At 40.1% G+C, this 16,402-nt stretch overlaps 1 protein-coding gene across 1 annotated transcript; it reads right to left on the reverse strand.

Annotated features, from left to right (window-relative positions):
* Positions 1–8,151: 8,151 nt before the first annotated feature.
* LOC143987493 (olfactory receptor 8G17-like) lies at positions 8,152–16,116 on the reverse strand. Its single transcript, XM_077486247.1, has 3 exons — positions 16,083–16,116; positions 9,196–9,275; positions 8,152–9,102 (listed from the first exon to the last, which is right to left on the reverse strand). Exons 1-3 carry the CDS (start codon positions 16,114–16,116, stop codon positions 8,152–8,154), a joined length of 1,065 nt encoding a protein of 354 aa, XP_077342373.1.
* Positions 16,117–16,402: the final 286 nt, after the last annotated feature.

Here is a 16,402-nt window from a genome sequence, read left to right on the forward strand (position 1 = left end):
AATTGGTGGATATTATTTGGTCTTTGTGAAAGTTATAGAGTCCACAAGTTATGGTGCCAATATTTGAAAATTGATCACACCTGAAGTACTGACGGCCTATTTGAATTCTTGAGACCCTAACGTGCCAGAAAAGTACAAATAGCCCCCAAATGACGCCTTTTTGGAAATAAAACATTCCAAGGTATTTAGTAAGAGGCATGATGAGTTTTTTTAAGTTGTCATTTTTTCCCACAATTCTTTGAAAAATCAAGATTTTTTTTAACTTTTTTTTTTTCACAAAATTGTCATATTATCAGTTTATTTCTCACACACAGCATACGCATACCACAAATTACACCCCAAAACACATTCTGCTATTACTCCCAAGTACGGCGATACCACATGTGTGAGACTTTTACACAGTGTGGCCACATACAGAGGCCCAACATGCAGGGAGCACCATCAGGCATTCTGGAGCAACCAGGACAATTCTGACATTTCATGTAAAAATCATCATTTATTTGCTAGAAAATTACATAGAATCCCAAAACATTATATATGTTTTTTTTTAGCAAACACCCTTTCGAATGCTTTTTTTTGGAAAAAAAAAATGTTTTGTGCTTAAAAAAAAAAAACACAGTAAAGTTAGCCCAATTTTTGCATAATGTGAAAGATGAAGTTACGCTGAGTAAATAGATACCTAACATGTCACTCTTCAAAATTGCACACGCTCGTGGAATGGCGCCAAAAGTCACTACTTAAAAATCCCCATAGGCGATGATTTAAATTTTTTTTACTGGTTATATGTTTTGAGTTACAGAGGAGGTCTACGGCTAGAATTATTGCTCTCGCTCTAACGTTCGCAGCAATACCTCACATGTGTGGTTTGAACAACGTTTTCATATGTAGGCGGGACTTACGTATGCGTTCGCTTCTGCATGCGAGCACATGGGGACAGGGGCGCTTTAAAAAAAAAAAAATTTTATTGTTCATTTTACTTTATTTATTTTAGTTTGACATTTTTTTCCCCAAAAATATTTTTTTTGATCACTTTTATTCCTATTACAAGGAATGTAAACATCCCTTGTAATAGGAATATGCATGACAGGTCCTCTTTACAGTGAGATATGGGGTCAGTAAGACCCCGCATCTCACCTCTAAGCTGGGAAGCCTGAAAAAAAAAAAAAAGAGTATGGCTGGGTATCTCCGAGTATGGCTGGGTATCTCCGAGTATGACTGGGTATCTCAGAGTATGACTGGATATCTCAGAGTATGGCGTTGCAGAGCATTGCAGAGTGTTGTAGGGTATTGGCGGGTGTTGCAGAGCATTGCAGAGTGTTGCAGGGTATTGCAGAGTGTTGCAGGGTATTGAAGAGTGTTGCAGGGTATTGCAGGGTGTTGCAGGGTATTGGCGGGTGTTGAAGAGTGTTGCAGGGTATTGACGGGTGTTGCAGAGCATTGCAGAGTGTTGCAGGGTATTGGCGGGTGTTGCAGAGTGTTGCAGGGTATTGGCGGGTGTTGCAGAGCATTGCAGAGTGTTGCAGGGTGTTGCAGAGCATTGCAGAGTGTTGCAGAGTATTGGCGGGTGTTGCAGAGCATTGCAGAGTGTTGCAGGGTATTGGCGGGTGTTACAGGGTATTGGCAGGTGTTGCAGGGTATTGCAGAGTTTTGCAGGGTATTGGCGGGTGTTGCAGGGTATTGGCGGGTGTTGTAGAGCATTGCAGAGTGTTATTGCAGGGTATTGCAGAGTATTGCAGCAGAGTATTGCAGCAGAGTATTGCAGGGTATGATGGGGTTAACTTTCGGTGAGCAGCGATGTGGGCACTGCAGATGCAGCCCACAGCGCTGCTGACACCGATCTCCTCCCCCTCTGCTGTACCGATCGTACAGAGAGGGGGAGGGAGGAACCAGCGTCATAACATGATGCCGGTTTGTTTACAAGTGATCACTCCGTCATTTGACGGAGTGATCACATGGTAAACGGCCGCGATGAGCGGCCGTGTACTGTGATCCGTGATGCGCCGGATCCTGTGGACCCGGCGATCATGGATGCTCTCGAGTGCGCGCCCCAGGGGGCGCGCGAGAGCGGAATTCTGGGAGGATGTCATATGACGGCCTCCCAGAGTTAAACAACCGCCCTGTAGCCGTCATTCGGCTATGGGCCGGTTTTTAAGTGGTTAAATATATACATGTAATTGAGAAAGTTCTCATTACTGGCACACCTTAAACCTTTGTTAATGCCACACTCACAGAGTATATGGAGGGATCTGGAAACTATTCAAGTCCCTGATCGTATGCTTTTGTGATTGGCTTATTTGCACTCTTCAGGTACGCAACAAAGACAAATCCCTGTCACCCACTATTCTGGCCTCTCTGTCAGCATTTCACCATCTAGTGTGCAAAGCAACACAAAGCACATCCTTGTTCCAATTACCAATCCCCTTAACCACCATCACGTTACTGATTCCCAGTCTTAACACTCAATCATGAGAGGCAAAGGCATTACACGGGTATCAGACTTATACGCATCTGGGGTATTGAATCCTTCCCAATACTTGAAAAAAAATTCACTTTATGCTCTATTGAGTACTTCCAGTACATCAGAATAACGCATTGCCTTTTACACTCCCCTAACATATTTCAACACATACACATAACATGGAATTTTTTGACAGACAAACTCTCTCATATGAAAGGCATCTTCCTCTTCTATCAGCTTTTACAAGATAAGATATCCTTCACCAAATCTAACTCCCAGATTAAATGGGAAGGGGACCTAGGAACTTCTTTTACAGATGATCAATGGGTAGCCACACTCAATGCCCCTTTCAAATCTTCTAAATCTGTTATGCCCTGTACACACAGTCGGACATTCCGACCAACAAATCTGTCTGATTTTTTCTGATGGATTTTGGCCGAAACTTGTGTTGCATATACATGGTCGGACAAAGTTGTTGGAAAATCTGATAGTTCGGAACAAGGTGACGTTCGTTGCGTATGAGGGGACTACGTAGAGGCCAGTAGCCAATAGCTTTCGTCTCGTGATTTATTCTGAGCATGTGTGGCACTTTGTCCATCAGAATTCTCTGCAAACGATCGGGAAAAGTCTGATCGGATTTTGTTGTCGGAAAATTTTAGATCCAGCTCTCAAACTTTTTCCGTCTGAATCTCTGACGGAAAGAGTCCGATAGAGCCCACACACGTTCGGATTTTCAGACAACATAATCCAATTGGACCTTTTCCGTTGGAATTTACGACCGTGTGTACAGGGTATTAGTCTATGGAAACTATCTTACAAAATTGCCTTCCGCTGGTACATAACTTCCCACTTACTATACACGATAGATAGTTCATTATAACCTCTCTGTTGGAGGGACTGTGGGTCACATGGCACCCTCGTACACATACTCTAGTCCTGTAATGCCCTATCAAACTATTGGTTCAACACATTCCAATTAATCCAAAAAGTTAACACAACCAAATCATTCCATCACCTGAGCTAGCCATATTAAACGTGGGCATTGATGTTTTCCCTCCCTCACTCAGATGTGTAGTTACTAACATTCTGTTATCTGCAAGGTTAGTCATCACCCTTCAGCTGGCTCTCTACTACCTGTCCTTCCTTCTCTGAGGCAGTTGCCCTCGCTAAATTATATTGCACATATGAGTGCATGTTTGCCTCCAGCAATGGCCGCCTCTTTGCTGTTCAAGAGGAATGGCCATCATGGTCTACTTGGTATACCATGGAATACTTCACTAAAATTTAGATGTTTAACAGAGTTGACTTCTGTTCCATACTGAAATTGTTTCACATGAAAATGTGTTTAAACATGTTTGTGTAGTGTAAGAGCATTAAGGAGCAGACTATGTTTTCTCTATTTTCCTCTATCTTAACGTATCTTTATTTTTACATTCTCTACAAGTAATGTAATGTATTACCTTTCATATAAATCTCAATAAATACTTATTGAAATGAGAAAGTTGTGTTATTCTTTTCTGTTTTCAGTTATTAAAAGTATCTAATCCCTTGAGATCTGGTAGGTTTTTATTGTCTCAAATGGGAGAGTAATCTGTAAACCTCCCATATTGCAATTATGACCTGACCGTACTCTCTCTAGCATCTGAAGCAGCTGGCAGAGACAGGCAAAACCAGTCAGGTTACGCCAGAGCCCACCTCTCTACTATGTATTGCCAGTCATCTATATAACACCTATGGAACAGTACACCCTGCAATGGATGTGTTTCTTATCAATCAAAGGATATCTGTGAATAACAGGACCTGTTATGTATATTTATACTTTCCCTGAATGTGGAACCTCTTTGATGATTTCTGTGTACAATCACTTTGGATTACAAATGGCCCCCAGAGGACTGGGACTGGTAGCTCGAGACTGTTGCGTGACTCTATCCAAGTGATTAACTTTACAGTATGAGCTAGGTAATTCAGGGTATGGAGTTCTGTGCTAGTTGACCTTATGGTTATATCTATATGATATCATACACATAGAACCCTGAACATTGGACCTCCTCTGCATTATTTCCAATAACACTCAGCTATTTCACCATCATCTAGTCGCATTGTTTGCAATATAAATGTGAATCTCCATTGATCACATCTAGGAAGTGCAGGTTCCAGCCTTAAGATATTTTGTGAATAGGACTGTCTTAGAACATCATTTTGCAGGAGTACTAGTCCAACATTACTGCACCCTGCATATGCATATCTCCTCACAGTGGCAACATGAGCCAGGGGTCGAGGCCAATATATTTGTCTGTCATTTGTGTTTATATGCATATATGAGGTGGACATGGCTTTTTATCAGTATAAATGTTACTGTATGATAGGTACCGATTTTTTTATGTTGTTTTTTCCTTCTTGTTTGTCACTAATAAATATATATCTTTCTTATGGATACAGTGTGTTGTATTAACAATTCCTTTTGATATAGGATGGTTGAGCAAAATCATTTTTTTTATTTTAGTCACTGGACTGCACTGTCTTCCAGAGTTCCAATAATAGGTGAATTGATGGACATGAAACAGATCTGTGACTCTGTATCCAGGGCCTGTGGAATGCAGGGTACAGGTTAACAATATATGTCTACTAGGATGATTGCCTTCTTGGGAAGTACAATTCTGTAAATATTGCAATTGAGCTGCTGAAGAATAGCTCCATGGATGTGGTAGAGCCACTCAACCTTTATACTTTGCCAGTTGTAATGTACAAAGGTGTATCCTAGCTTGACTCTTTTTCCACACTAAGTTTCTGAATAGAATGTTAAACTTCCTAAACCATGCCCCTGCTATCCATGGAGAATTGAAAATTGTGTAGTATATGAAGAAGTTGGGGTATCCATATAATTTTTATAAAATTACAACAGCCCATTACTGAACGGTAAACCACACCACGTCTTACCATTTTATTTAAATCCCTTTTCTTTAAGTTACTTTTCTTTAAGTCATCCACAGTATATGATTGCTTTTCTTTATAACACTGTAACCTAGTATTTTTTCTGTTTAGTTGTTAATGATGGTTTTCCTTAATACAAATCAAATGTAAAGTTTGTTAAAGGGAACCGTACTGGTAGACCAAGGAAGACATCAAAGCGGCAAGATAGAAAACCTAAAGCAATATGCCTTGGAAACAGAAAATGCACTACAAAACAAATGAGGAAAAAATGGAAACCGGAGTCAATGTCTGTGACCAAACTGTGAGACATTGGCTAAAGGAAATGGGATTTACATACAAAAAAGCCAAATGAAAAACCATCATTAACACCTAAACAGAAAAAAACAAGGTTACAGTAGGATAAAGAAAAGCAATCATGGACTGTGGAAGACTGGATGAAACTGATATTTAGCCATGAATCACAAATTTGCGTTGGGCAGGTTGATGATGCCGGAACTTTTGTTTGGTGCCATTCTAATGAAATCTATGAAGATGACAGACTGAATAAAACATGCAAAGTTCCACAATCATTGATTATATGGGGTTACATGTCAGGTAAAGGTGCGGGGAAGATGACAGTCTTTAAATCTTCAATAAATGCACAAATTTATATTGAGATTTTGGACACTTTTCTTATTCCATCAATTGAAAGGATGTTTGGTGATGATGACACCATTTTTTCAGGATGTAATCTGATGCAGATGTTTGTTTTAGAACTGCTAAGTATATGGTGATTCCATAATATTTTCCTCAGAATTTAGTGATTTCATATTTGTTTTTCTCTGCTTGATCTGCAAAAACAGTTGCAACTCAATACAGTTTTCTTTCTATTTTTATTTTTTTAACATTTTTTTTAAAGCCAGAATGTTGGAATGATAAATGAAATAAGTTTTGAGGCATGTCTTTGATTAATTTTTTTCTGACAAATTAAACAAATGAATGAACATTTTCCAAGAGTGGTGATTCCATACTTTGTAGAAGCACCTTCTTTCTGTTCCATTCCCCTTTACATTAAAGTCTGCAGGAGTCCTCTTTACAGTGCAAAGCGGAACTCTGTGGACCCTGATGTAAGTGGGAACTCTGATGTAAAGGGGAACACTGTAGCCTCTGATATAAGGGGAACTCTGTTCTGGGTTATATTAACCTGACAAGAAGAAAGAAATGCCTGCACATCCAGAACTTCTGATTGCCTTTAATTTTGTTTCACACAGATAACACCTTCATGTAAATAGAGAAATGTGCTTTTTGACTTTTATTATAGCTTAAACAAATTACTAATAGCAACCACTATATGTTTATAGCTTAAATATTGATATTTGTCTGTTTCGCAGTTAAAACTGCCATTTTATTTACTTTTTTGAAGTATCAGTAAAAATGTGTCCCTGGCAGTAAATTGCAAAATGTTTGTCAGTAAAAACGGGCGCTGTTTGTAAAGTTTGAGCATCCTCTCAGTAAATTTCACTTCAGGAGTTGACAACCCTGCTTGTATTTATTTTGTTGTGATATGGTGTGTGTCAGGTCACCTTGATGCCCACCGTAGGGATCAGGAGTGCACCGCAAGGTTGTGGACCCTACGGCTGACTGCTGCAGACGGGAGACAGGTCCCTCCGGGGTTAGAGCATAAGATTCCCTGGGGCGCGGAGTCTAAGAGCCAGCAGGTGTTCACCAGAGCCTCGAGTGGTGAGGATGGACTTGGCTGCAACTGGCTCCAGGTCGCGACCCCCAGGGTCCCCCAGCTCACACCCACAGTAGGCAACAGGAGGATAGGGATGGTGAGGGACAAAGCCAAGGTCGGGGCCACAAGCAGACAGAAATAGTCAGGGACACACCAAAAGGTCAGGATCACAGGCAAACAGGGATAGTCAAAGACACGCCAAAGTTGGTAACGGAACAACAGAAGAGCACACAGCAGGTAACAGGAAGCCAAACACACAAAGGAATACACAATGGTTGATCAGCACTGATGGCCTGCAGTGCACAGGTTAATATAGGGCTCCCTGATAGGGCCTGGGGTGGAGCCATGCTTAGAGGAGAGGTTATAAAAACCACCAGGTGGAAGTGGCTGGCCTCTTAGTCTGAACACATGAGGGGAGGTAAACAAACACAGGAAGATCACTGCATAACCATGACAGTGTGAATTGTGCCTCAAAAATACAGACTTTTTTTTTCTTCTTTTTATGGGCTAAAAATGTGTTCTACATATCACTAACTACACTTTGTTAAACCTGATCTCTAGAGGGATAACAAAAATAAAATTAACACTATTATTCGTTAACTAATCTTAAAGATTTATTTAAAAGAGAGATCCCATTCACTTACCTGAACCCATGCTAATGTGATAAATTGGGTCCGAGTCTTCTATCTTTTGAACTGCAAAGTGGCAGGGTCTTTTTTCCAGTGCCCAGGTAATTATCTTCAGTGTGAATGTTAATTTAGTGTTAATGAAAATGTCCATCCATGGGGTCCTCACATCCTCCTAAGCAGTTCCAGCAGCCTTATCATGATGACACAAACAATAAATGGTGGCAACAAAAGCTTTTGGCAGGCTGAAAATCCAGTCGCAAATCACCAGTCTTTTTCCAGAAAGTGCAAATGACATTGGCTTCTGAAAAGTAAATAGGGGGATACTTTTTTTAATTTTTTTTTTAGGCATGAATAGGTGTGGTGGTATGCAAGGGATTAGGGAGGGTGACTTTTTTTCTGGAGAGGGGCTTTAAGTTATATTATGCCCTTGAAATTTTCATCCAAACTTTTTTTATAGCCACATGTACATCTTTGTTCCTCAGACTATAGATTAAAGGGTTCAGTGTTGGAATGCAAGATGTATACAAGACAGCTAGAATCTTGTCCTGCTCTATTGAGTAAGCTGACTTTGGTCTCATATACATGCTGAGGACAATCCCAAAAAACAAGGTAATCACTGTAAGATGAGAAGAACATGTTGAAAAGGCCTTGCTCTTTCCCTCTTTAGTTCGTATCTTTAATATACTGTAAATGACAAAGACATAGGTCACTAAGATAAAGACCAAAGGAAAGAATCCAAATATTACTCCAGACACTAGAATTGTCATTTCCGCAAAACGAGTGCTGCTGCTGGACAGCTTCAGAAGTGCTTTCATATCACAATACAAATGGTTAATTTTCTTGGATTTTGTGAATGGGTGGTGTGAAATCACCCCAGCCAAAACAACAGATTCCAGAACACCCAATCCCCATGAACTTAGTGCAAGCCGGAGGCAAGTTTTCATTTCCATTAAGGTAGAATAACGCAGTGGACAGCAGATGGCTGCATATCTGTCATAGGCCATGACTGCGAGGAGAAAATATTCAGCCACAACACATATCACAAAGAAAACTACTTGCGTGAAGCACCCAATATACGTGATAGAGTGATTTTCAGTTAAGCAGATGTTTAAGAGCTTGGGCATAATGCTGGATGTGAGAGTGATGTCCAGGATGGATAAATTAGATAAGAAGAAATACATGGGAGTGTGAAGGTTGGAGCTGGACAATATTACCACCAAAATGGTCAGATTACCACACAGGGCCATAAGGTAGATCAGGAAAAATATGGAAAATAGTATGAGCTGAAAGCGTGGCCACTCATAGAACCCAAGGAGGAGAAAGTCTGAAGACAATGTTGTAGTTGTATTTCTCTCTTCCATTTGTTCTTCCTGTAATGATACAAAAGAGAATCAACAGAAGAATTTCTGTAACTGCAATTTTAATCAACACCTATACATAGAATGCAGTTGTAAATTGGCTACTGGAGAAGCAGTAGCATTAGAATCGAAATAGCTGGAAGAAAAGATGTCTATCGTGGGAATGTGTGCTTTCAAATGAACAACTGTAGGCAAAAAGAACAGAAACTTAAAATAATATATTTGTACAATGAATAGCATTTTACCTGAAAATCTCCTGCCAAAAAGAATTACCTTAATTATTTTTAGCCTACAGATTTATTGCAGGACCTTATCTGGCACCACTGCATACAGTCTGAGCTCATACTGTAAATTTTAGAGCAGTTGTGGTCAACTTTCTTGTTATAGAGGGCCCCAAATGTGCCTCCTGATATCATGAAAGGGTTGCACATAATATTCATCAAATAAAAAGCTACAAAAAGCTGTTGGAGACTGCAGACATGAAACAAGAGAAGGTCAGAGACTGCAGACATGCAACAGTAAATGGTCACCGACTGCAAACATGCAGGCAGGAGATGGTCAGAGACTGCAGACATGCAATGAGGTTTGGTCTCAGGCCGCGTACACACGGGCGGATTGTCTGTCCAACTAAGTTCGGCAGACAATCCGACAGACAGTCCGTTCAAAATTTGCATGAACGGACTTGACCACACACGATGAGCAGACAGTCCGCTGAAAGCGTGCGTGATGACGTGTACAGCACGTACGACGGGACTAGAAAAACGACGTCCTATACACTGCAATGCAACCTTCGGCCGTGTAAACCCTTTCTGAGCATGCGCCATACTTAGTCCGTCCAACTTGCCTACACACGAGCGGACTGTCCGCTGAAACCAAGTTTGGACGGACAAAACCAAGTTTGAACGGACTGTCTTACGGAAATTCCGTAAGACTTTGTTCGTCAGACTGTCCGCTGAAAAAGTCAGCTGAAGCCCACACACGAGCGGATTGTCCGCTGAAACACTGTTCAGCGGACTAAGTTGGACAGACAATCCGCCCGTGTGTACGCGGCCTCAGACTGCAAAAAATCTATAGTAGTTATTTTAGACTAGGGACGGACACATCTTAGGAGATAATTATAGAGAATCTGTTACTGACCACCTCTATGACAAAATCTCACCTCTTTCTTGTCCTAACCTGGCTACTTCTGTCTACAACAGTTCACTCTCATCCTTACTGGATGCACTTGTTCATTCAACTACACGTAGAATCAGGCCCCGAGCGTTCAACCCTGGCAAACAGACAACCCCAGAAATATCAAGAGACATTGCCGTTCTCTGGAACGACTGTGGTATTAAGCCAAATCAGTGAAGGAATTCACCCTATATAAATTTGCCCTCCTAAAATACAATTCCTGCCTCCATGCTGCCAAACAAACCTACTTTGTCACTCTAATACCTTGTCATCCAGTCCTCGTCGGCTCTTCTCTATCTTTAACTCTCTGCTTTGTCCCCCACCCCCCCTAACCACTAACTCACTCATTGCCCAAGAGATTGCCAATCACTTCTGAAACAAGATTGATGCAATTCATGAGGACACCTCCACTGTATAGACATTTTCCCCACTTAACATAACTTCTCTAACAGCACAGTCAATGATTTCCTCTTTTGAACTTGCCAAACTTTTTTCAGATGCCCACCTAACCAATTGTCCCCTGGATCTCCCTCTCTACTGGCACCTTCCCCTTCCCTCTAAAGCATGCACAGAACATTTACATACTTAAAAATCCCTCACTGGACCCCACTAACCTGAACAACTTAAAGTGGTTGTAAAGGCTTGTTTTTTTTTTGTATTTTAAATAATGAACATGTTATACTTACCTCCTCTGTGCAGTTGGTTTTGCACAGAGCAGCCCAGATCCTCCTCTTCTCAGATCCCTCTTTGCTGCTCCTAGTCCCTCCCTCCTCTGAGTGCTCCTGAGCCAGCATCTTGCTACAGGGGTCACCTAAGCAGAGTCAGAGCTCAGTGTATCCATTCAGACACAGAGTCCTGACCTGGCCCTGCCCCCTCTCTCCCTCTGATTGGCTGACTGACTTTGATTGACAGCCGTGGGAGCCATTAGCGCCACTGGTCTGTCTCAGCCAATCAGGAGGAGTGTGCTGGATGGCTGAGGAGATCGTGGACATTGCTGGAGAAAGAAGAAGCTCAGGTAGATAATTGGGGGGTGCCGGGGAGGCTGCTACACACAGAAGGTTTTTTATCTTAATGCATAGAATGCATTAAGATAAAACACCTTCTGCCTTTACAACTCCTTTAAGACCCATCTTATTGCTCCCATTCACCTCAAAACTTCTAGAAGGCTTAGTCTACAATCGTCTGAGCTCCTACCTCCCGAGAAAACAACCTTCTTGACGCCTTACTGTCTAGTTTTTGCTCATGGACTCCACAGAAACTGCCCTACTAAAACTTACAAACGATTTACTAACTGCTAAAACCAATGGCCACTACTCCATGTCCCGAAGCAAACCAATCTGAATTTATTTTAGAGCATGAGACCAGTATTCATATGTTGTGAATACTGCACTGCGCATTTCACCTTGCTTCTTTTTTTTCTTTTTGTGGAATAAGCCTTACCGTGGAAATGATGTGCTATTATCAAAGACTAGGAATAAGCCCGAAGTTCGAGTTGAACGTAAGTTTGACTCGAACATCTTGTGTTCGCCATTTTTGCCAAATAGCAAACAATTTAGGGTGTTCACAGTCTATGGGAAAAATCAAAAGGCCTAATTTTAAAGGCTTATATACATGGTATTGTCATAAAAAGTGTTTGAGGAAATTTTAAATATTCCTTTAAATTTTGTACCTGGGGGGTGTCTATAATATGCCTGTAAAGTGGCGCATGTTTCCCGTGTTTAGAACAGTCTGAGAGCAACATTTCTAAAGGAAAAAAAGTAATTTAAAAGTACTCGCGGCTATAATGAATTGTCAGTCCCGGCAATACACATAAAAGTCATTGAAAAAATGGCATGGGATTTCCCCCCAGTCAATTACCTTTGGGTCTGGTATGAATATTAAGGGGAACCCCAAACCAAATTTAAAAAAATAAAATTACGTGGGGGTCCCCACAAATTCCATACCTAACCTTAAGGGGAACCCCACACCAAAATTTTAAAAAATGGCATGGGGTCCCCCAAAAATCCATACCAGACCCTTATCTGAGCGCGCAAACTGGCAGTCCACAGGAAAAGGGGGGCGAACCATGGGGACAAGGGCCTCATCCTCACAATCCTTGCCTGGTGGTTGTGGGGGTCTAGGGGCGGGGGGCTTATCGGAATCTAGAAGACCCCTTTAACAAGGGACCCAGATCCCAGCCTTCCCCCCATGTGGGAAATGGTAATGGAGTACAAATGTACCCCTACCATTTCACAAAAAAAGTGTGAAAATTGTAAAAAAAGCCAAGGTGATTTGGGGGTACCCCAAAGCACCCTCCTCATGTTGAGGGCATGTGGCCTGGTATGGATCAGGAGGGCGGTGCTCTCTCATCCCCCCTCTTTTTCTTCGGCCTGCCAGGTTGTGTGCTCTGAGAAGGATTTGGTATGGATTTTTGGGGGGACCCCCACGCCATTTTTTTTAATTTTGGTGTGGAGTTTCCCTTATTATCCATACCAGACCTGACTTTAGATACCATATAATATTGGGGGATTTTTGGGGGCACCCCCACATAATTTTTTAAAATTTTGGTGTGGGGTTCCCTTTAATATCCATACCAGACCTGACTTTCGATACCATATAATATTGAAATCACTCGCAGATAATTATCATGTTAAAATAATCTTATTTTATTCAGGAACAAATCAAACATCACTTGATACATTTTTTGTAAAACTTTTGGTACATCCCAGACTCTATAATGCAATCACTGATATAATTTGTTTGAAAAACATTTTTTTGAAATATTTTTATTTTAATTACCATAAAATGATACTGAAAATGATAGGCAATTGTAGATATATTAGGGAAGGATTAAGGCCTCATGCACATGTGAGACATCCATTTAACCAGTTCCTGACCAGCGCACGGCGATGTACGTCGGCAGAATGGCATGGGCAGGCAAACTGGCGTACAGGTACGTCCGGTTGAAATTGCCACCCTGCCATTGTGTGTTTGTGGCCAGCGGGTCCCATGGACTCGATCCCCGCGGTGATACCCGCGATCGTCTCACAGGGAGGCTGAACGGGGAGATGCCGATGTAAACAGCATCTCCCCGTTCTGCCTAGCAACAAGTGATACTGATCTCTGCTCCCTGTGATTGGGGCAGAGGTCAATGTTCACTAAGACATAACCCAGCCTTGCACAGTTAATAACACGCCCCTAGGACACACTTAACCCCATACACTGCCACCCCCTGGTTAACCCCTTCTCTGCCAGTGTCATTTATGCAGGAATCAGTGCATTTGTATAGCACTGATTGCTGTATAAATGACAATGGTCCCAAAAATGTGTCAAAAATGTCTGATGTGTCCGCCATAATGTCGCAGTCACAATAAAAATCACTAATCTCCACCATTACTAGTAAAAAAAAAAATATTAATAAAGATGCCATAAAACTATCCCCTATTTTGTAAAAGCTATACATTTTGCGCAAACCAATCAATAATCGCTTATTGCGATTTTTTTTAACCAAAAATATGTAGAAGAATATGTATCGGCCTAAACTGAAGAAAAAAACATTTTTTTTATATATTTTTGGAGGATATTTATTATAGCAAAAATGAAAAAATAATGTGTTTTTTCAAAATTTGTTTATAGCGCAAAAAATAAAAAACGCAGGGGTGATCAAATACCACCAAAAGAAAGCTCTATTTGTGGGGGAAAAAAGATATCAAGCTTTGTTTGGGAGCCATGTCACATGACCACGCAATTGTCAGTTAAACCAACGCAGTGCCGAATCGCAAAAAGTAGTCTGGTCTTAAGCCAGCAAAATGGTCCAGTCTGAAAGTGGTTAATTCCTTCTAATGCCAGAACTCCTAGCAGGAAAATGCTGCTTAAAAAAATGCTCTAAAAGCCACATATTGCACACACATTTAGGCATGTTTAGGCGCATCTTGTTTTACTAAAGGCAAATAGGCTGCTCACTAAGAAAATTTCCCCTTAGCTTAGTGAATGAGGTGAAGCTTTGCTGGCTTCCATCATCCAACATGAAGAACTTCCATGTGCTTTTATTGTTTTGTTTGTTGCTCATGATTAGGAATTCTTTGCATTGAGAATTGTTACCATTTTAAACAGCTAGGGGAAAATTCCTATGCAAAGTGAAAATTCCCATACATATTGAACTGTTGATTTGCCTTTGGGAAATCAACCCCAATGTAAGTGATCATGATGTTTGATTTTTATAAATAAACAACATTGACTGTTTTAATATATTCATGGATAAAAAAAAAAACATGTTTTTAATGTGAAATATTTTGGAGTGATGTCAATATGATACAGTGTCTAAAAAGCCCCTAATTTTTTAGAGCATATAAAATCCAGAACATGATCCATAGTAACCATACCTATACATGTCTGACTTTGGCCAAGTGAACTCCAATAATTAGTTAAAAATGAACACTTTACAGCTTTTTTTATTGAACAAGCCCATAGTTTCATATATTAGCTCTTCAGATACATTATTGCCAAGGGATTTAGTGAAACTGTGCTATTCTCTTCACACTGTTGTTGGCTGCATTTCACTATTTGGAGACATCACTCAAATTTAAGTAATGGCTTATGTAACATTTTATGTCAACATAATACATTATTGTGTTCTCACAGGAAATTCAAGACTCATTCACACCAATGCATGCCTTGCAGCACTCATGGTAATGCACCTGTGCAGGCATGAACAGACACTTATAGTATTTCTTTAAAAACACACTAAACTGCAATGTATAGATGTGAAGCAACCATATAAGAAAACGTTGAATTTATACCTAAAATTCTGTAAAAATCCTTTTTATTTGAATGCAATACAATTAATCTGTCCTATTACAGGAAAATTGACAAGTTTGAATAAATCCTTAAAGATCTGCTTACCTTAAAATAAAAGGGATTATATCAGTCGAGAGCTGCAATTTTCAAACAAGTTTTTTCAGAACTAAAATGTGCATTTATTAAAATTTTTAAGGTGCAAGTGCAAAATGTAACTTTTAAAATAAAATTTAAAAATATTCAAATTTAAATAAGAATGTATATATTTTTTGTTTTTTTTATATTGTGTAATTTTACAAAAATACATGTTGGTAAATATGTTGGTAATGAAATTGTTAAAGCATAATGTGGAGATCTTGAGCTGACATTACCACCTTGCCTCCTATAACCTGGAACAATCTGTTAATATAGTCATGTTTTAAATCCATTGAGACAATCTGTTTTAAAGTTTTGAGGCATGTGATCACAACATAAAAAGTTAGTTATAAAAGTTACAAGATGATAGCTTTGAAAGTCTTAATGCATGTATAAGAATACAAATGCAAATATGCTCGCAAAGGAAAACTTCCCTAAGGACTATTTAAAGCTGCATTGTAATTTGAATGCAATTTTAGAGAAACAGCAGTATTTTCAATGAAAAATACATACTTAATAAGTTAAAACAAAATAAATTTCTGCAACTTTTTATATGGGCCCCCAGGAGCTGTTAACCATAGTGTGTTAGTATCAGGGCCGGACTTACTATTGGGCTTGACTGGGCTCATTTTAAATATTTTCATATTCGTTACAATTCAATTATCATTTTATCCATTTTTATTGCTTTTACTAATCTCCTGGATCGTTTTTAATTATTATATTGTTTACGGTGTATATGGTTGTTTCCGCACATCCGGCCACTTCCTTTAAGCATGTGTGTGTGTGTATATATATATATATATATCTATATATGACCTTGTGAATGGCCAGCTAGATCGGACGAAACATCTCATTGCCCATGCCGTCACTTCCGGTCCACGGTGTTTGCGTTCCACCTTGGAACACACTTTCGGCCTCTGTCTTCCGGTTCATGGACGCCATCGATACTGCACGGTGTGCAGCGCCTACACTGTCCTGGAGACATACAGAGCACTGAGAAGAGATACCACTACCACTGCTTCTCATCATCCTCCTGCGGTGCCTCTGAGAATGATTGCTTACATCGTGGACCCAGGACGAATACCAGTACAGTATCCCTCACTTATACGCTTATATATTATCTACTTTTGATTGAGGAATTGAATCATTCCTTTAAACCCAATTTTTTTTTAAATAATTCAGATTAATTAAACATTTTTAATAGACTTCAGCAATTAACATAAATTAT

The sequence above is a fragment of the Lithobates pipiens genome, unplaced genomic scaffold (genome assembly GCF_037356315.1).
Source record: "Lithobates pipiens isolate NorthernLeopardFrog02 unplaced genomic scaffold, aLitPip1_a1.2 Scaffold_1, whole genome shotgun sequence".
Lineage (NCBI taxonomy): Eukaryota > Metazoa > Chordata > Amphibia > Anura > Ranidae > Lithobates > Lithobates pipiens.

Excerpts from the sequence above, each read along its gene's own strand:
- LOC143987493 (XM_077486247.1), bottom strand. The coding sequence starts at position 16,116 with ATGGCGTCCATGAACCGGAAGACAGAGGCCGAAA. Across the intron at positions 9,276-16,082 it reads CCGGAAGACAGAGGCCGAAA|TTGTTCATTTGAAAGCACAC; the intron begins GTGTGTTCCAAG and ends TTTTGCCTACAG. Across the intron at positions 9,103-9,195 it reads CTAATGCTACTGCTTCTCCA|GAAGAACAAATGGAAGAGAG; the intron begins GTAGCCAATTTA and ends GTATCATTACAG.